General features: G+C 47.8%; 1 protein-coding gene and 1 pseudogene across 2 annotated transcripts in view; both read right to left on the bottom strand.

Moving 5' to 3' along the window:
• Nucleotides 1–21,692, bottom strand: part of LOC137648772 (uncharacterized) — an 84,854-nt gene that overhangs the window by 42,103 nt on the left and 21,059 nt on the right. For both annotated transcript variants that reach the window (XM_068381908.1, XM_068381907.1), the window contains exons 4-5: nucleotides 5,776–5,982; nucleotides 5,398–5,655 (exon numbers count right to left, since the gene is read on the bottom strand). In XM_068381908.1, the coding sequence (XP_068238009.1) occupies nucleotides 5,398–5,655; nucleotides 5,776–5,982 (465 nt within the window). The remainder of the gene's footprint in view (nucleotides 1–5,397; nucleotides 5,656–5,775; nucleotides 5,983–21,692) is intronic.
• Nucleotides 9,383–9,501, bottom strand: LOC137648947 (5S ribosomal RNA; annotated as a pseudogene).

Raw genomic sequence — 21,692 nt, 5'->3', positions numbered from 1 at the left:
TGGCTGCCTTCTTCGAAAATCCTCTAGCTCTAGCGAGTTTTTCGATAGTCTGAAGGCAGTCAGACGTAGAGCTCGGAGGTTTTGATGATTTCGGGCCAAGTGAGGTTGTCTGAGAAGATCGGGTCTCATGGGAAGGCTTCTCGGGACATCCACCATCCATTCCAGTACCTCTGGAAACCAGCTCCTTGACGGCCAGAACGGAGCTATCAGTGTCATTCTGGTCTCCTCGTGTGAAACGAACTTCTGAATCACTTTGTAAAGGATCTTGAACGGAGGAAAGGCATAAACCTCCATGTGTGACCAGTTCATCAGAAAAGCGTCTATGTGAAAAGCTTCGGGATCTGGAACCGGAGAGCAGTAACACTCTAGTCGTTTGGTCTTCGCGGTGGCAAAGAGATCCACGAGAGGTCGACCCCATAACCGCCACAGACTCTTGCAGATGTCCGGGTGCAGAATCCATTCTGTGGAGAGAACCTGACCTTTCCTGCTGAGTCTGTCTGCGCTCACATTGTTGACTCCCTGGATGAACCGCGTCAAAAGAGTCACCTTCCTTTCCTCCGCCCAGATGAGGAGCAGTCTTGCAATCTCGAACAGAGGCCAAGAGTGGGTCCCGCCTTGTTTCGCAATATAGGCCAGAGCTGTCGTGCTGTCCGAATTGACTTGGACTACCTTGCCCCTGATCTGCTTTTCGAAGCCGATGAGAGCCAGATGAATAGCTAAAAGCTCTTTTTGATTGATGTGGAGAGAGGTTTGCTCTACCGTCCAAGTCCCCGAAAGTTCCTGCTTCTCTAGAGTGGCTCCCCACCCCGAGTTGGAGGCGTCGCAACACAACACGAGGTTTGGGTTCCTCTGAAGTAAAGACAAGCCTTCTTTCAGTCTGGGCTCGTTGTTCCACCATTGAAGATGAGACTTGATGGAAGTCGAGATGGGAATGCAATCCCTGTCGAGGCTGTCCCCTTTCTTCCAATGGCGGTTGAGATGAAACTGAAGAGGACGCAAGAACAACTTCCCCAGGGTCACGAACTTCTCTAACGACGAGAGAGTCCCCAGAAGGCTCATCCAATCTCTGACGGAGCAAAGATCTCTCTTCAGGAACGTTTGTACTTTTAGGAGGGCTGCTTGGATTCTCACCGACGACGGAAAAGCCCGAAAACTCCGACTGTGAATCTCCATCCCCAAATAAAGAATCTCCTGGGATGGAATGAGTTGTGATTTTTTCGAGCTCACCAGGAGACCCAGTTCTCTGGAGAGATCCAAAGTCATCTTGAGGTCCTTCAAACAACAATCGGCTGAGGAGGCTCTTATCAGCCAATCGTCCAGATACAGAGAGGCCCTGATTCCCCTCGAATGCAGCATGCTTGCCACGTTCAGCATGATCTTGGTGAACAATAGAGGAGCCGTGCAAAGTCCGAAACAAAGAGCCCTGAACTGGAAGACCTTGTTTCCGTCCATGAACCTCAGATAACGTCTGCAGCTGGGATGAATCGGAAGGTGGAAATAGGCATCCTGAAGATCTAAAGAGACCATCCAATCGTTCTTCCTCACAGCTGCCAGAACTGTTTTCTGAGTCTCCATGGTGAACGTCGAGTTTTGGACGTAACCATTGAGCACACTTACGTCCAGAACCGGTCTCCACCCCCCGGAACTCTTGGGTACTAGAAAAAGGCGGTTGTAAAACCCCGGAGACGTAACATCTTGCACTTCCTCTATTGCTCGTTTCTCTAATAAAAGAGACATCTGTAGAAGCATGGCTTGTTTCTTGGGACCCTCTCTGTATTTGGGCGAAAGATCCACTGGATCTGTGACTAAAGGAGGATTGGTCAGGAAGGGGATCTTGTAGCCTTCCTTTAACACCTGGACGGACCAGGGGTCCGCTCCATTCCTCTCCCAAGCCTCCCAAAAGTGAGTCAACCTGGCCCCCACTGCTGTCTGAAGGAGAGGGCAGTCAGACTTTACCTCGGCCGGACTTGCCCCCTCTGCCTCTAGGTTTCCTTCCTTCTGGTTTAAAAGAGCCTCTCCCAGAGGGCTTCCCACGAAAGGACTGAGGACGAAACCCAGAAGAAGATTCCTTAGGTTTTCGAGAGGAGAATGACGGAGGCAAAACTTTCCTAGTCGAATGAGTAACTAAGTCATGTGTGGCCTTCTGAGTGAGAGCAGTAGCCACCTCGCCCACTAATTCCTGAGGAAATAAAGAATTAGACAAAGGTGCGAAAAGAAGGCCTGTCTTCTGATAGGGAGACACTCCTGCGGAGAGGAAGGAGCACATTGTGGCCCTTTTCTTGAGAATTCCAGCTGTAAACAAGGCAGCAAGTTCGTTGGAGCCATCTCTCACACCTTTGTCCAAGCAGGACATCAAATGAACCAAACCACTAGTGTCCGTTTCCGTCATATCAGAGACCCTCTTACTCAAAGCCCCCAAAGCCCAGTCCAAAAAATTAAAAACTTCGAAGGCCCTGAAAAGACCTTTAAGCAAATGGTCGAACTCTGGAATGGACCACCAAATCTTCGTCTTCCTTAAGGCAAGACGACGAGAAGCATCTACCAAACTTGAAAAATCCCCTTGTGCAGAAGAAGGAAAACTCAAGCCCAACACTTCACCAGTCTCATACCACACACTAGATTTAGAGGCTAACCTAGCGGGAGGAAAGGCAAAGGCCGTCTTGCCAAAAGCTTTCTTGGAGTCCAACCAAGAACCCATTAACTTCAAGGCCCGCTTAGAAGATCGAGAAAGAACCATCTTGGTGTAAACTGGAACCTTAGTAGCTTTACCTAAGATGAATTCAGAAGGCGGAGAACGAGGGGCCACAGGGGTAAAAGAATCCGGGAAAATTCCAGTCAAAATAAGCATAAACTTGCGAAGGTCCACAGCATGCTGATAATGCTTCTCCTCCTCATTCTCAGAGACTTCCTCAATAGGATTATCCTCATCCGACTTTTCCTCTGGTTCGTCTTCTGGCAGTGCAGCAACAGCTGCAGCCTGAACCGAAGGAACAACGTCTGGATGGGACTGCCTGTCAAGGCCAACATCTGAGTCAATTTGGTGGGGAGAAGTAGAAGTAGATTGATGCGAAACACGGACATGTAGACGATCATCCTCAACCAACAACTGCTTAGACCGCTTAGAATTCAACTGTTGTTGAACAGAAGAACGCTTGAAATCAGAAGGTAACTGTTGAAGATCGCCGCGAGGTCGCGTAAAGTCCGAGGACTGTTGCTGCGAGCGATCAAAGGAGTCAGGATGTCGCCGCTGTAAACCAATGTTTTGACGCGCCGCGTCCAAAAGTTGTTGCCGCGGGCGATCCACTACTTCAAATTGTTGCCGCGTCTCGTCCACTTGTCGACGCCGACGCTCTTCCCCGCGACCAGAAAACGCAAACTGGTCAACCAAAACTCTCTGACGCGACTCATCAAAATCAACCTGGCGTTGAACACTGTGAATGGGAGACCGCCTAAGTGATAACTCGTCAAGGCCATATACCATCGAACGTTTGTGCGATAACTGGTCTGACATCGAACGCCCAGACACAACGCCAACACCTGGTTGATAAGAATCCATCAACGACGAGAGTTGTTCCTTCATAGACAAAAGCGCAGTCCATTTCGGATCAACAGAACTCCTAGAAGGAAGATTCGCACTAATGTCACCACGCATTTCAGGGGAAGAAAGCCAATCCGATGGAAGAGGAGGTGCATGAATAGTTACAAGGTCCGAATCGGAAGGAATCATATCCGCACGAACACGGTGATCCGAACGTTTGGCCGGAGTGCAAGCGCTGGGAGAACGGAAACGTTCCGGTGAACCCCACGAACTACATCCTGGCCGCACAGGCGATTCCCGACGCTGTGAATCAACATGGGAGCGTTTAAGCGGTCTCGACGCTCGCCGCCAGATCTCACTCCCCGACCCTTCATCGGAAGACGGGGATAACGTATGAACCTCCCCTTTCCTACGATGAGGGTGAACGACCTGAGCTACGGCAACAGGAACGTTCGAGGGGACGTCTGCACGATTGATGATGCTTCTCGTTCCCTTAAGCCGTTCGACATTACTTCTCCCATGGGTTCGAGAGCTCGAAAGAGGTCTAAGGCTAGGTGAACGACAAGATCGTGCCGACGCACCCTCCGCAACACTAAACACATTATCAACACTTGTCACAACACCGAGAGAGTCACGATTCTTCGGTACCACATCAGACACTCGAGTCGACGCACCTTCCGCAACACTAACCACATTATCAACACTTGTCACAACACCGAGAGAGTCACGATTCTTCGGTACCACATCAGACACTGAAACACTTTCCACAGTTCCGATAGGATCACGGTTTTTCAATACCTTTAACTCTGAAAAGATAGTATTTCTATCGGCTGCTAAGGACTCAACTTTCTCACCAAGAGACAAAATAGCAGTAAACATGTCCTTCATAGTAGGTTCCTGATCTACCACCACAGGGGAAGGAACAGGATTAGGAACAGGTAAATTAGGTAAGGTTCTATCCACAGATCGGGAAGAACTACGCCTAAGTCTATCTCTCTCTAATCTCCTAACATAACGATCGTAAGTACCAAAATCATCATTAGTTAAGGAAAGACACTCATTACACCTATCATCTAATGAACAAAATTTACCCCTACATTTTACACAAATAGAATGAGGATCAATAGATCCATTAGGAAGTCGTGTACGACAACCCTCACTAACACACCTACGCTGAGCAGGGGAGGAGTCGGCCATTTTAAAGTTAACGTGAGAGACCGACAAGCAAAAAGTAAGGGAAAAAACAATAAAGAAAATCTCAAACAAAAAGATTTCAAGATAAGAACCAAGGAAAATTAATCAACGATAGCTTAAACTCAAAAAAGAACGTTGTACATCACCAAACAACTTCCCAAGAGAGTAAAAACACGAGAGCGAACTTCTGTATGTCAGTCAGCTATGACGGCAGAGAGAAGAACTGGAGTTGGTGTGTAGTTCCACCTGTTCTACCGCTAGGGTGCGGTTGGTACACCTGGCGTATCTTCGATAGCGCGAGATTTGAATTTTCTGCCCTGGCGTCAGGGACTTCAGCTCTTTTATATAACCAGCGGGTAAGTTTTATATTTAAAAATTAGATGTTCAAAGAAGACAGCAGCAGCAACGTCAAAAGGAATTTGTAAAAGAAAATTAAGGAGAAAAGGAAAATGAAAACATAGATTAGATAGCAATTTACACAGCATGTGCGCAATACATACGGGTGGAGAGAACTCATGTGATTTTATAAAGGAAAAACCTGATGTAAAAAGCTTATAACAGAAAAAAAGAAACTAACATACTGCATACAGTATTTCATTTACTTGTAAAAACAACAAATACAGTATAGTACAGTTGTTATAAGCAACAAACAGAAATAAAAATACCTGAAAATACTTTGTGTGTTTGGTAACATTGTCAGTTCTGCCAAAACTGTTGAATGGAGCTTTGAATTACCGCTGGTAGCTGACTTGGACTTCAGTGCACCACCACCACCATAAAGTTTAGACTCATTCAGATTAAGGGCTGATCTAGCAGGTCTTGGCTTTGAAGATCCATTGACTGTACTTCTCATTGTGCTTTCAGTGCCTCTTGCAATATTATTCATTGATCTTCCTATACCTGACTTCTGAGATGATGAACCTCTGAAAAAAAAAAAACATGTAGAATTATTCTATGTTATTACACTGTCTACAAAAACAGTAACAACTACCATGTAATCATGAATTTCTTAATTATGTAAATAAGCAAAGAAAATACTATACCTCCCCACTTTATTCCTTGTAGTTGTATCTGACAAAAATGTTGAACTACTTATCGTAGTGTTTAAATTATTCTTGCTGCTGCTACTACTGTCGTTGCCACTTGATCCAGACTTGCTGTTACTGTTGTTATTCTTGGAATTGCTCAAAGCAGAACGAAAACGAGACTGAACAACCCGGGTCTTAGGCTTATTTTGCTGCTTTTCTTTACTGTAAAAATGAAAATATGCTACACAACTACTTATATAAAGCATTCAATGTCTTTTATATGCAAATACTGTATGTCTTCTACCTTACTGCAAAACTTCCTCGCACCTTGATCAATTCAATAATTCATTAGTTTCACAAGTATTATAAATGAGCTTCATGTAATACTATATCTTTTATATGATTTGTATTTTTCCTAGATATACAAACCTGAGTTATTTATATGGGGGTTACTACTAATCCTGTTTTTCACGACTGATCAATCCAAATTTGGTTGATTGCGTCATGTTTCGAGCTGGGTAAATGCATCGCATGCACAAGGAGCAATCAGGAGGTTACTCTCAGCATCTCCTCACAACACTCACCTGGTCATTGGTAAATGACACGCGTTTGTATAGCCAGGAAAAATGACAAATTCAAAGATAATTTGTATTTTTCCTAACCATACAAACCTTAGCTATTTACATTGGTTACCCTTTAGCGCAGCTGAGATGGCGAGCCATTAGAATTTAACGAGGGTGTATTACCCCCGCGCTAGTTAGCGGGGGGGGGGGGGGTAGGGGAGTGGTAGCTAGCTATCCCTCCCCCCCCTCACACACAGATGAATGCTCACTTTCACTTAGAGGTAGGACTTGTCTTGGGGGACAGGGCTGGCGGGCAAATATGTGTAAATGGCTAAGGTTTGTATGGTTAGGAAAAATACAAATTATCTTCGAATTTGTCATTTGTTCCGTAACCGAAATACAAACCACGCTATTTATATTGGGTGACTTACCCCTTAGGTAGGCTGGAAAGTCCCCAGCCATACTGGCTTTGGCTTTACCCGGGGACTCAGAATCCGAGTGAGTCGCACTCGAGAAAAGGAGTCCCTGCACCTCACAAGTTCCTTGCTCCGCAAGGAACCGTGTGGCCTACATAAGCTTGTGTGTGAAGGAAGAAGTGTGACCCGTCCTAGGCAGTTGACCTGGAGTTCCAGAAGGAACTCTGGGTTAGGACGTTCCCAATACCACCTCGTCAGGGTATGGGGGACGCGACAGTATTGACTCAATACTCGGAACACAAGGAAGCATGGTTTACCTGCAAAAGTTCGAGGTCAGCTATGCAGAGACCAGGATGCTGCTTCCCCGTAGAGGGGATGATGAAGAAAGAAATAAGGGCCAGACATACTTCTTTCGTTCATGCAGACTAAAACCTGATAACGATGCCCTCAACCTTCTGCTACCTGTCCAAAAAGGAGCCTGAGGTTAGACCAGCTGTTGTGTAGCCACCACAGAGCGATAGAAAACGTATCGAGACTCCTGTGGGTCACACCCTGCAGGAAGCGGGCTGCGAAGGTCATTAGACGCTTCCAGACTCCAGCTTGTAGCACCTGCGTCACAGAGTAGTATTACTCGAAGGCGAGGGACGTTGCGATGTATCCAACATCGTGCTGTAGGGCGACGTGACGGGGGAGGGTCTGGAGACAGGTCGAGATGAATGTCCTTGAGTCCGGGCTGAAGAGGTATACTGGTGACTCTCCCCCGTGTCCTCCTTGTGCTCCCAAATCGGTTGCAACTGAGGACAAACTGCAGCTGTTCCCAAAGCTAACCTCTCGATTCCTTTACTGGCAAGAAAGAGAAGGTCTTGGAACATCAGATACAGAATAGAGACTCGAAATCTTGAAGGAATTGGACCGAAGGGCCGGGACCCCCAGATTCTGAGTCTAGCCACCAACTCAGGAGCGAACCCGAATGTTGCCTTCCCCTCTTCCTTAGAAAGGGGGGAGTCGTAAGAGACCAAGAAGATTGCTTACACACTGGCCGTGGCCAGAGTGAGCAGGAGACCCAAGGCGGAATACAATCCGTGGCCTGTCGTAAAGGGTCTTGAGAAGATCTCTTAAGGGACTAAAAAGTCCGAGCCATGCTCCAAGTTGGAGGTCTTCCTCCGACTAGGGCAGGGACAATCGTAGCTTCGCATGAGCGAGAAAAGATCCAGCGGGCAGGAAAAAGTTATTCCTTTAAGCCTGAAGGTCAGGGAAAGGCTGAGCGACAGGCTTCATTGCCGAAAGCGGAAAGGAGTTTCCTCCCGCCGAAAGGCAATAAGACCGTTATTGTTGGAGAAGAGGCCTCAAGGGAAGAGGTATATCTCCCACGGCACCAACCACCGAAGACTCTTCACTTTGCCTGTTAGACCCCTGCGGATGACTATCGCAGATGACGCGACCTCCGTACCGCGACTGTAGCGGGTTGTCTCTTCTTGAGGAGGAGGCGTAGTGTCTCCAGGCATGAAGCCGAAGCGACGCCCCGGTTCGGGAGAGATGTTGCAGTGTGGTTGTTTGAGTAGTCTGCGCCGTGGGAGAAGCTCTCCCGGGAGTTCCGTCAGGGGAAGCAGAGGGTCCAGAAACCATTCTGCGCATAGTCCCAGTGGAGCTCTCCCATTGAAAGGTTGACAGACAACCTGGTCTTGTTGAGACCCATTGTCCACAGACAAAAAGGAGGGAAGACGCAGGCGTCGAAGTTGTCCCACCATCACCGGAATGCATCTTGCCAGAGTCTCGGGGTCTGAGACTGGGGGGAAGAACAGCGGAAGCTTGAGGTTCCAAGCTGTCGCGATCAGGTCCCCCAGACCAGGACTTGCTGGTTACTCAAGGTCAAAGACCCCCAGGTACACTCTCTCTACGAGGCTCTGCTCGGATAGTCGGAGAGAACATTCCTCTGCCTGGAATGAGAGAGCCGATGGTGGTATTGAGAGTATCTCAATCATTGAATTGAATTGAATATAGGATTTAGGCATTAAGCCAAGCACTGGGGCATCAAAGGCCATTCAGCGCTATATAACGAGGTATCTCAATCATCCCGGTATCTATCTCAATCATCCCGGTATCTCTACTGCAAGATGTGAAGGTGTGAAAATGCGTCCCCTGCTGGTTAGAACACGCCAGAATCATGAAGTCGACGTGCACGGAGCGACTCGGCAGGAGCTGTAGGATATGTAGAGGGGCCAGACTACGGCCCCTAAGCCTGCCTGAATGATGGAGAGGTATCCTTCAGGTCTTGACCATAGGCCTGGACCGGAACATGCCCCCCCCCCCCCCCCCTTTCCTTTGACGAGTCCGAGAACAGCATCAAGAATGTGGGGAAAGGACGAGAATATCCACTATCATCAAGAGGTTCCATAGGTCAACACCCATTGCAGGTCTAATAGTTCCGCTGGTCCCATAGGGGCCAGGAAGTCCGGTTAAACGTTGCCTGAAACCACCGGAACTTGGACCGCCCCACATGGAACTTATCCTGAGGCGACCGTTCGGACTATAGACGGGTCAATGAGGAAAGGAGAACTAGGAAACGTTCCGCTTGACTGAGAACAGGTACTGCGACTCTCCTCAGTCTTGCCACAGTCAACTGAAAGGAAGGCTCGGAGGATGTGGCAACAGAATCTGGCGTACCCAGGTGGTCACCCATCCAAGTACCGACCAGAACCGACGTTGCTTAACCTCGCTGGACGGACGAGAAGCGGGGTTTCCAACGTGGTAAGGCCGTTGACTCAATATCATGGCCAGATACTCCAGATGTTGAGGCAGAAAAAGAGAAGGCTCCAAGCAAAATACCATGAACCCACACTCATGGTAAGCATCCGGAAGTTTGTCCCGGCGCTGAAGAAGGTCGAACCCGAGCCTACCGGAGTTGACCAGCCCTCCAAAAAGCAAAGGAGGCGGAAGCCTGCACCTGAGCGGCCATGAGGAAAGCAGGGAGAGTTCTCTGGGGAAAAAAACCTGCTATGCCACGGCGGGATAGCCATACTGCATCATAAGCAGGAATACTTGCAGTCTAGGCTGAATTCCACGAGCTCCCTGGAAGATGGATGGAATGGAAACTGAAAGTACCCGTCCTTCCGATCCAGGGTTTAAGGAGTCCTGTCGCCTCATTACCAGTCTGATAGATTCTGCTGTTCTACGCTGGCCGAAGTTTGTTCGACAAACTTGATCAGGGCTGAGAGGTCGACTACGGAACTCCCCTCTCAGATCCTTCCTTACAAGAAAGGATCGACTGAAGAGGCCGGGGGTGAAGCCGTCGATGATCCTATGGAGGACCTTCGCCTAAGGTATGGATCATTCTGCCCAACCGGGCAACTCTTGCCGACGCTATGGCATAGAGGTACAGAGACACTGAATTCGCTGACACAGACGGCAGGCGCGATATCCTTGGCTGATCACAGAGATCGTGCGGGAATGGGCATCGGGAAGCTGTCATCCGGATGAGTAACCTTAAGCATCCTTCCAGTGAGAAACCTGCAATCCTAGAGTTCGTGAACTCTGCCGCTCCTTTTAGGACTATGCCCCCCCGGGGGAGCCTCCCGTGCCATCGGTTCCTGACAGGAGGAAACTGCAATTGGACACCTTGTCTCAGTTGTCGTAGCCAATAACTTAGGCCGACGTGGTTGAAAGAAAAAGGCGCTGGAGCCCTGCAGAGTCTGGAAGAAAGCGCCTTGGAGGAGTGAAAACGGAAGTCGATTTCCTCCGCACAGCCGCTGTCTAAGTCTCTGTCCTTGGGCACAAACAAACTCTTCTCAAGGATGGAAGGGTGTCTGAGGTTGTCGACCTCCACAGATGAGACACCCGAAGGAAGCCCTCAGTCAGCGCGTCCAGATGGTACAACATCGAGCTTGTCCGCAAGTTAGATACTTAACGACGAAAGGCCAGGGTGCCTGAGCCCGAGAGGAGGAAAGTACCCATGATCTTCCTGTAGCTTCCTTGAACCAAACCTCGGGCCGTAACCGAGGAGGGAAAGGACCTGGTAAGCCCCCAGAGGAAGGGGTAAGCAGTCACCCCTTGGCCGATGGAGAAATCTCGAACGGAAAGCCCCCCACCAAAAATCCTTCCAGGGAATGACGGGGAAGGGCTAACCCAGGTTCTGGAAAGAGGAGTGTTGCTCAGACCTCCCTGAAGATTCTTCCTATTCTTGCAAGTGCCATGCTCTGCGTTTACGGGGTGAGGCCGTGTTCTGGAAATACGCTCCAGAAGAACTCGCCAGGCTGGCCATGCTGCGAAAACCCCAATGGGAATCGTGGTCACAATCGCCCTGGAGCTCGCGCGATGGTAATTCAAAGATTTGCGCATGGGCGAACGTGGAAGCGCCCATGCGCGGTCACGCAGGAACGCAAACGAAGGTGAGCGAAGGTGCGCAGAAGGAGGGCGAGCGTGGTAGGAAGGGCGAGAGCTGGTGGTCGGCGAGCGATAACCCATAGACGAGCAATGGATACTGCAAGAATTAAGGAGACGTTCGTGCGAAGAAACACTGTAGGTTCGAGCGATGGAACACCGTCGATTCGCGCGACGGAACACCGTAGGTTCGCGCGACGGAGTACCGTAGGTTCGCGCGACGGAGCACCGTCCGTCCGCGCGACGGAATACCGTTGGGTCGCGCGCGGGCGAACATTGGAGAGCATGTGCGCAGACGTGCAGGCACGTGGGCGCGCAGGCGAATGATCGCGTGGCCGCGCAGGCGAGCGGTCGCGCGGGCAAGCGGTCTCGCAGGCGAGCGGTCTCGCAGGCGAGCGGTCTCGCAGGCGAGCGGTCTCGCAGGCGAGCGGTCTCGCAGGCGAGCGGTCTCGCAGGCGAACGGTCGCGAGGGTGGGCAGGTGAATGAGCGCGAGTCCGAGGCGGCTAACGCAAGCGTTAGCGCGATGGCGAGGAAACGCACTGCCGCATGGGCGAGGAAGACCGCTGGCGATGTGGATCAACAGGCGAGCAGCATGCGCAGGTGGGCGATCGCGCGATGGCGAGCAGCATGCGCAGGTGGGCGATCGCGCGATGGCGAGCAGCATGCGCAGGTGGGCGATCGCGCGATGGCGAGCAGCATGCGCAGGTGGGCGATCGCGCGATGGCGAGCAGCATGCGCAGGTGGGCGATCGCGCGATGGCGAGCAGCATGCGCAGGTGGGCGATCGCGCGATGGCGAGCAGCATGCGCAGGTGGGCGATCGGGCGATGGCGAGCAGCATGCGCAGGTGGGCGATCGCGCGATGGCGAGCAGCATGCGCAGGTGGGCGATCGGGCGATGGCGAGCTAGTAGCTGGCGAACCATGTTCCTTCAGAAGCGTTGGAGAACGTTGGCGTGCCGGCTGTAACACACGCGGGCGATCCGGAGATCGCCGAGAGACAGGTGATCGCTGACGTGTAGAACGCTGTTGAATAGGCGATACTAAAATCGCCTGTGTGCGCTGGCGAGCAGGTGATCGCTGGCGAGCTGATGATCGCTGGCGAGCTGATGATCGCTGGCGAGCTGATGATCGCTGACGAGCAGAAGGCAAAGCGTGGAAGCCTGCGCATCGAAGAAGAGTCCTTGACCCAGACCTGAACCGAAGTTCTAGATCACGAGGGCGAACGTGGGCGCACAGGGCGTGTAACAGGAACCAACAGGAACAGCAGGGATGATCATCATGAGAGCGCTGACGAACAAGAGCGCTGGCTAACAGGAGAGCGCTAGCAATCAGGAAGCGCTGATGAGCAGGAGAGCGCCTGTGCGCTAACACTGAGCAGGAGCAGGAGAGAACACAGCAGAAGGGCGCGCAGGGGAACCCTGACACGCAAGGGAAGAACCCCCGTGGGAGGCAACCCTTTGCCCCGAAGGGAACGTTGTCCGTTGGGAGACAGATGTCCATCGGATGACCGTTGCCTGTCCGCCGGGAGACTGATGTCCGTTGGAAGACCGTTGTCCGTCGGGAAGACCGTTGCCCGTCGGAAGACGAGATCAGACTGCTGTCCATCTGCACCAAGGTGGAAGATCAAGAAGAAGGAGTTGTAGGCTGCAAACGGAGAATCAAAAAGGCGCCTCTTAGCACCCTTATAAGGAGATGAGAGGCCCTTACGACGAGGCGGACGGTGGGTCTTACAGCGAAGGAGGCCAACAGCAACAGCAGCAGAAGAATCCTCAGAAGAGGAGTCTCTATGAGTGTACTCTCTCGCGAACGAAAGAGAAACACTTCGTAGAAGAGACTGGTCAGCCAGTGACCTAAAAGGAGCAATCCTCCGAAGAGGGGCTCCTGCAGTTGCCCAGCCCCTTGAGCGAAACTGCAGGTGTGACCGCTCAGCACCAAGAGCATAGTCGCACGAAAAAAAAAAAAGGCAAGAGAAGAACCCCCAAAAAGGAGAAAAACTCAAGCCTGGACAGGAAAAACTTCCCTCGGAAGGAAAGTTACCTGCCCAAGGAGGCAAGCCTCCTGAGAGTTCTAAAATGAACTGGAGAGCTGTCCGTCGTCACGGGAGTACTTCCAGTAGAAGGAGACACGCCCCTGACGAAAATACAAGGGGGGAGGCAGCAACAGCCGAATCCTCAGGCCTCAACAAGACAGCTCACACCGTTGCCATATTACAGAAACGAACTAGATCGGTAACTGTAAAAAAATAAAACAAAAATCATTAGTACACATTCATTCCCCCGGGAAGGCTCCGAAGAGGAATCCCGAGGGAAAGGAAACAAGAATTACACAACAGGCACGTGCCCTCACAACCACTTACACTCACGGAAGGAGAGCTGTAACCAAAACAGAATTATAACAATTATAATTATGAAACATGATATTTTCATTATAAAAAAAATTTTTGAATATACTTACCCGGTGAATATATAAATAGCTGACGTCTCCGACGGCCCGAAAGATTCCAAAAAACTCGCGAGCGATCGCCATGAAGGTTGCGGGTGTGCCCACCTGCGCCGACTATCGGCCAGATACCGCATATACTTCTCAACCACTCCAGTTCTTCTCAGTCCGCAGGATCTCTATCGGGGAGGAAGGGAGGGCCTTTAATATTATATATTCACCGGGTAAGTATATTCAAAAATTTATTTTATAATGAAAATATAATTTTTAAATATTAAACTTAGCCGGTGAATATATAAATAGCTGATTCACACCCATAGTGGTGGGTAGAGACCAGTATTATAACAATAAAGGCGTATATGCTCAAGAGTTTTTGACAAATATTTCATAAAAACAAACTTAAGTATAGGTACCTGGTAAGGAAGCTGACTCTGATGATTACTCTGCCTCATTAGTCCGCTTTCCTCACGAAGCCCAGCCATCCTCTCAGGATGCTGAAAGACTCCCAGGAGCTGTTATATCCAGGGCGAACACCCCTATAACAGGACCTCATCAATACCCTTAATCTGGGCGCTCTCAAGAAACAACATTTTGACCACCCGCCAAATCAAAAAGATTGCGAAAGACTTCTTAGTCCCCCGTACAACCCAAAATAAGATTAAAAATTTCAAGAGTAGATTAAAAGGATATTGGGATTAAGGGAATGTAGTGGTAGAGCCTTCACCCACTACTGCACTCGCTGCTACGAATGGTCCCAGTGTGTAGCAGTCCTCATAAAGAGTCTGGACATCTTTCAAGTAATATGAAGCGAATACCGACTTGCCTCTCCAAAAGGTTGCGTCCATAATACTTTTAATGGATCTATTTTGCTTAAACGCTACTGAAGTTGCTATCGCTCTAACTTCATGAGCCTTGACTTTAAGTAAATTACGATCCTTCTCACTTAAATGAGAGTGTGCCTCCCGAATCAAAAGTCTAATAAAATAAGACCACGCATTCTTAGACATGGGCAAAGAGGGCTTTTAACGGAGCACCATAAAGCCTCTGAACAACCTCGTAGCGGTTTAGTTCTGGATAAATAAAATTTAAGAGCTCTAACGGGGCACAGCATTCTTTCAACTTCATTCCCCACAATCTCAGAAAGACTGGGGATTTCAAATGATTTAGGCCAAGGACGAGACGGAAGTTCATTCTTGGCCAAAAAACCAAGTTGAAGAGCGCATACTGCTTTATTAGTGGAGAAGCCGATGTTCTTGCTAAAAGCATGTATCTCACTAACCCTTTTAGCCGAAGCCAAGCTCACCAAAAAAAAGTGTCTTGAGGGTAAGATCCTTCAGGGAGGCTGAATTTAATGGTTCAAACCTGTCTGACATAAGGAACTGTAGGACCACGTCCAAGTTCCAAGCAGGAGTCGAAATATGACGCTCCTTGGAAGTCTCGAAAGACTTAAGCAGGTCTTGGAGATCTTTGTTATTAGAAAGATCCAAACCCCTATGCCTGAAAACAGAAGCTAACATGCTTCTGTAGCCTTTAATGGTGGATGCAGAGAGGGAGCGACCGTTTCTCAGATAAAGCAGAAAATCCGCAATCTGCGCTACAGAGGCACTGGAAGAGGAAATAGAGGAGGACTTGCACCAGTCTCTTAATACCTCCCATTTCGACTGATAGATCCTGATGGTAGAGGATCTTCTAGCCCTCGCGATCGCTCTAGCTGCCTCCTTCGAAAACCCTCGAGCTCAAGAGAGTCTTTCGATAGCCTGAAGGCAGTTAGACGAAGCGTGGGGAGGCTTTGATGAAATCTCTTTACGTGAGGCTGTCGCAAGAGATCCATCCACAACGGCAGACTTCTTGGAACGTCTACCAGCCATAGAAGTACCTCTGTGAACCACTCTCTCGCGGGCCAGAGTGGAGCAACCAACGTCAACCTGGTCCCTTCGTGAGAGGTGAACTTCTGCAGCACCTTGTTTAGGATCTTGAAAGGTGGAAAGGCATAACGTCCAGGTGAGACCAGTCCAGCAGGAAAGCGTCTATGTGGGCTGCCTCTGGATCTGGAACTGGAAAGCAGTAAGTCGAGAGCCTCTTTGTCAGTGAAGTCGCAAAAAGATCTATGGTGGGTTGACCCCATGTCATCCATAGCTTCTCGCACACAGTCTTGTGCAACGTCCACTCCATGGAGATGACTTGTCCTCTTCTGCTGAGGCAGTCCGCCAAGACATTTCTCCTTGCACAAATCTCGTCAAAAGAGAGATGTTACTTGCCTTAAATGGAGTTCCTTCTGATCCGTGGACCAAAGACCCGAGCATTCCAGACTGTCCAGTGGAGCTCCCTAACCCAAATCCGATGCATCTGAATACAACACATGGTTTGGGTTCTTGATCGCAAGAGAAAGACCTTCTCGAAGTCTGATGTTGCTGTCCCACCAAGTCAGACATGTCTAGACTGAGTTGGAGATTGGGAAAGAGATACTCTCTAAGCCCTTCTCCTTGTTCCAATGGTTTAGGTGAAATTGGAGAGGGCAAAGGTTGAGTCTCCCCAGAGAGATAAACTACTCCAGCGATGAAAGAGTTCCCACGAGGCTCGTTCAAACTCTTACAGAGCAACTGTTTTTCTCTTGCAAGTGACGGACTTTTAACAGAGCTTGTTCCATTCTTGTGGGAGACGAAAAGGCCCGAAAAATCCGACACTGTATCTCCATTCCCAAATAAAGAATAGTCTGGGATGGAGTACTGTAAGTTACGACTTCTCTACGTTCACTATGAGACCTAGCTCCTTGGTTAGGTCTAATGTCCATTAGAGGCTCTCCAGACAGCGATTTAATGACGACGCCCTGATTAGCCAGTCGTCAAAATAAAGGGAGGCTCTGAATCCTCAAAAAATGTAGAAAGCTTGCTACATTTTGCAAGGGCCTTGTAAAAACAAGAGGAGCAGGAAAGGGGCCGAAGCACAGTGCTCGAAATTGGTACATTACTTTCCCATCCACAAACCTCAGATGTTGTTGAAAGTTTGGATGAATCGGGATGTGGAAGTATGCATCCTGAAGGTCGAGAGAGACCATCCAGTCGCCTTCCCTTACTGCTGCCAAGACAGATATGGTAGTCTTCATCGTGAACTTTGTCTAGACAATGAACACATTGAGCGCACTTACATCTTAAGTACTCCTGCAGTGAACGTGGCTGCCAGATCATTGGAGCCATCCCTGATAGCCTTGTTCATGCATGACATAATTGTACAGCAATACATTGACAGCTGGAGAGACCTTCTTACTTAAGGCTCCCAGGGACCAATCCAACAAATAAATACTTCAAAACGCTCGAAAAAACTCCTAACAGGAGATGGTCTAGCTCTGAAGCAGACCATAAAATCTTGGAGCATCTCATGGCTAGACGACGAGGAGAGTCCACTAGGCTTAAGAAGTCTCCCTGGGCAGAGGCAGGTACTCCCAAGCCGAGAACTTCTCCTGTGTCACACCAGACGCCCGAGCGAGAAGCTAATTAAGAAGGAGGAAAAGCAAAAGCAGACTTTCCTAAACTTCTCCTGGATTCCAACCAGTCTCCCAGTAAGAGCATGGCTCTCTTGGAAGAACAAGAGAGAACTGACTTCGTAAATGTAGGAGTCGAAGAAAGTCATGCCAAGAGTAAACTCAGACGGCGGAGCAGCCGTTACAAAACGAGTAGGACAAAATTTCACTAAAGAAATTCATAATTATAAAACAAGGGATTGTTGGACCACCCTAGGTTACTCCTCTTCTGAAAAACTCCCTAAAGGTACATTAGTTGAAAGGGGGTCATCAACTTCTTCAGAAGGCACATCATCTGATAAATCTAAAGTCTTGCGAGAAGGAGATTTATATTCAGAATGACGTGAAGGAAAAGCCTGACAGGCTACATCAACTTGTATATGAACAGAAGTTAAAATTGGAGGGTCGATGCCACGTTGTGACTGCAGAGAATGTTATTCTACTACACGTCGTGACAGAAGTAACTGACGTTCAAACGTCCCGTAGTAACAGCGGTGACTGCTGTTCGATGCTATATCGTGACTACGATGACTGACCCTCGACGTCACGTCATGTCTACGGTGTCTACCGCTCAAGGTCACGTCGTGTCTGCGGTGTCTGCAGCTCAACGTCACGCTGTGACTGCGGTGGCCGACGTTCAAAGCGATCAAAGTTACATCGAGATTTATGCTCCGCATCTCGTTTAACAGCAAAGCTGTCACTAGGGATAACGTCAGCGTGGCGTAACAAAGCTCGTTTAGAAGGTTGAAGACCCGAATCACGTATCCCAGAACCGTGACGTACAAAAAGCAAAGGATCCTTTCGCACAGGAACAGGATCGAAAGCTTCTATTAAAGAAGAAAGCTTTAACAGCATATCTTGCAAAACACTTAACTTCGGATCAACCTGTGACTGCGGTAGCTGACGTTCAAACGTCACGTAGTAACAGCGGTGACTGCTGATCGATGCTATATCGTGACTATGGTGACTGACACTCGACGTCACGTTGTGTCTACGGTGTCTACCGCTCAACGTCACGTCGAGTCTGTGGCAGAAACGTCTGTACATGAACGTCATCGCTATGAACGGGACTCTTATGATGACTACAGCTACTTGTTCTGAAGGAACTAATAAACGTTTCAACCGTCTCGAAACCTTACGCCCAGGCTTTTAAAGAGACGAATCATCGGAAGACGAGGAGAAACTTCGTCTCTCCTGTCTTATGGCAAGGACGTGCTTGACGAGCAACGTCTGATACCTTTGAGGGAACGTCTGTTCGTTGGTTTACACTCCTCACTCCCTTAGGTCCTACGACATTCCTTCTCCCTGGTGCAGGGGAGCCTGAAAGAGGTCTCGGACTAGGCAAGCGACAAGCACGAACAAAACAACCCTCCGCAACACAGAACATGTTTTTTGCACTTACTTCACTGATATCGCATTTTTTAATAATTTCCCATTAGACATGAATAAAGCTGATTTCTACCTGAAGCACGCAATTCTCCCTTAAATCAAAAGGTTAGAATTGCGAAATGAGTTGTATAATGTAAGCACATTAGTACAAAATGAAACACACATGCAAAAATCAATAAACATATACATATATTGTATATCAAATAAAACGGAAATATATAAAGTTAAAAAGATCAGTGACTGGGGATGAGACTAAAAACTAGTTCACTAAGGACTACGTTTTCAATCTCTCACCGTACAGTGCCTTGGGATGAGAATAAAAACTAAAACGTTTTATCCTCTCTCCCCGTACAGAGACTTGGGACGAGAGAAAAAATCTGAATCGAGAACAACGTTACTCGCTCCCAAACTCCTTGTACAGAGACTTGGGACGAGAATAAAGATCGGATCGTTCTCTCTTTCTCTCTCTCTCTCTCTCTTGTCACTCACAAGAGAATGGCCCACTCACTCTTCGTCAATAACAGGTTATTTGACTAAAGGAAAAAACTGAAAGGACTAAGAAATTGAAAATTAACATGTTCCTTTAAATTAGTATCTAAAAAACTTCAGTTTGAAAGAAGAATGAACAAAACGTCAAAATCGATTTACTCTTTCTGCAAAGTGAAAACGTGATTCTCTCTTTCTCTATCGTAACGATAGAGCGCAAACTGCGTAGCATAAATAAACCAAACGTTAGTTCATCTTTGAAAAACAGCACGAAGACTATTCAAAGAATAAATTTCTTAAAATATTTTCTAAAAATATTCATCTCATCACTCTTACAGAGCAACTGTTTTTATCTAAACAAAAATAAAAGTTGAATGGGCTCAACGTTGTTTAACTTCGTTTTCCAAGTCAGGACCGCCTACAAAGAATAGGTAAAGGACGCATATAAACAAAAACAAAATTTATCTCGATGTTTAGTATAAATGGAAAGCTAATCGAAGAGGCCTAATAAAGGCGGGTGAAATATAAAATATATAGAGGTAAATCTATAAATATCAACAATAATTTATAAAGTGATAAAATAATTACTAAAAGCCTTTAACACACTTCCGTACACTGAGGGAAGGGTCGGCCATCTTTTCTCTATGGAAAAACCAGAGCGAGATTAAAAAAGCAAGGGCAAAAACTTTTCCTCTCCTTTCAAAAGCATTTCTTTTGAAGAAAGTATTGAATAACCCAACACAGCGAAAGCAATAAAACCAAAACCAAGTACTTCACCAATTCGGTAGAAAACTCGAGGTCTAGAGCGAGCGGAACCAATGTTGTCGGTGACACCGACAGAGAAGAACTGGAGTGGTTGAGAAGTATATGCGGTATCTGGCCGATAGTCGGCGCTGGTGGGCACACCCGCAACCTTCATGGTGATCGCTCGCGAGTTTTTTGGAATCTGTCGGGCCGTCGGAGACGTCAGCTATTTATATATTCACCGGCTAAGTTTAATATTTAAAAATGTTATTTTCATTAGTAAAATAAATTTTTGAATATACTTACCCGATGATCATATAGCTGTCAGCTCTGCTGCCCGACAGAAAAAACCTACGGGCGGAATACGCCAGCGATCGCTATACAGGTGGGGGTGTACATCAACAGCGCCATCTGTCGAGTAGGTACTCAAGTACTCTATGTCAACACAGAACCAATTTTCTCCTCGGTCCACTGGGTCTCTATTGGGGAGGAAGGGTGGGTCCTTTAATTTATGATCATCGGGTAAGTATATTCAAAAATTTATTTTACTAATGAAAATAACATTTTTCAATATTAAACTTACCCGATGATCATATAGCTGATTCACACCCAGGGGGGTGGGTAGAGACCAGCATATATGTTAACCTTAAGAGCTAAGTATTCCGTATTTCATTTTAGCAGTTATTCAAAATAACAAACATAAAATTAATAAGTACCTGGTAAGGAAGTCGACTTGAACAATTACTCTGCCTTTTTAAGTACGTCTTCCTTACTGAGCCTCGCGATCCTCACAGGATGCTGAGCGACTCCTAGGAGCTGAAGTATGAAGGGCTGCAACCCATACTAAAGGACCTCATCACAACCTCTAATCTAGGCGCTTCTCAAGAAAGAATTTGACCACCCGCCAAATCAACCAGGATGCGAAAGGCTTCTTAGCCTTCCGGACAACCCAAAAACAACAATAAAAAGCATTTCAAGAGAAAGATTATAAAAGGTTATGGGATTATGGGAATGTAGTGGCTGAGCCCTCACCCACTACTGCACTCGCTGCTACGAATGGTCCCAGGGTGTAGCAGTTCTCGTAAAGAGACTGGACATCTTTAAGGTAAAATGATGCGAACACTGACTTGCTTCTCCAATAGGTTGCATCCATTACACTCTGCAGAGATCTGTTTTGTTTGAAGGCCACTGAAGTTGCGACAGCTCTAACTTCATGTGTCCTTACCTTCAGCAAAGCATGGTCCTCCTCATTCAGATGGGAATGAGCTTCTCGAATTAAAAGTCTGATATAATAAGAAACTGCATTCTTCGACATAGGTAAAGAAGGTTTCTTAATGGCACACCATAAAGCTTCTGATTGTCCACGTAATGGCTTAGTCCGTTTCAAATAGTACTTGAGAGCTCTTACTGGGCATAGTACTCTTTCTTGTTCATTTCCAACCAAACTAGCAAGGCTTGGAATTTCGAACGATTTGGGCCAAGGACGAGAAGGAAGTTCGTTTTTGGCTAAAAAACCAAGCTGTAAGGAACATGTAGCCGTTTCAGATGTAAATCCAATGTTCCTGCTGAAGGCGTGTATCTCACTGACTCTTTTAGCTGTTGCTAAGCAGACGAGGAAAAGAGTTTTCAAAGTGAGATCTTTAAAAGAGGCTGATTGAAGTGGCTCGAACCTTGCTGACATAAGGAATCTTAGTACCACGTCTAAGTTCCAACCTGGTGTGGCCAACCGACGCTCCTTCGCGGTCTCAAAAGACTTAAGGAGGTCCTGTAGATCTTTGTTGTTAGACAGATCTAAGCCTCTGTGACGGAAGACTGCTGCCAACATGCTTCTGTAACCCTTGATCGTGGGAGCTGAAAGGGATCTTTCCTTCCTTAGGTATAACAGGAAGTCAGCTATCTGAGTTACAGAGGTACTGGTTGAGGATACTGATTTGGACTTGCACCAACTTCGGAAGACTTCCCACTTCGACTGGTAGACTTTGAGAGTGGATGTCCTCCTAG

This window comes from Palaemon carinicauda, chromosome 10 (genome assembly GCF_036898095.1).
Source record: "Palaemon carinicauda isolate YSFRI2023 chromosome 10, ASM3689809v2, whole genome shotgun sequence".
NCBI lineage: Eukaryota > Metazoa > Arthropoda > Malacostraca > Decapoda > Palaemonidae > Palaemon > Palaemon carinicauda.
Note: the sequence above shows the minus strand (reverse complement) of the source record. Positions and strands in the feature narration are given on the sequence as shown.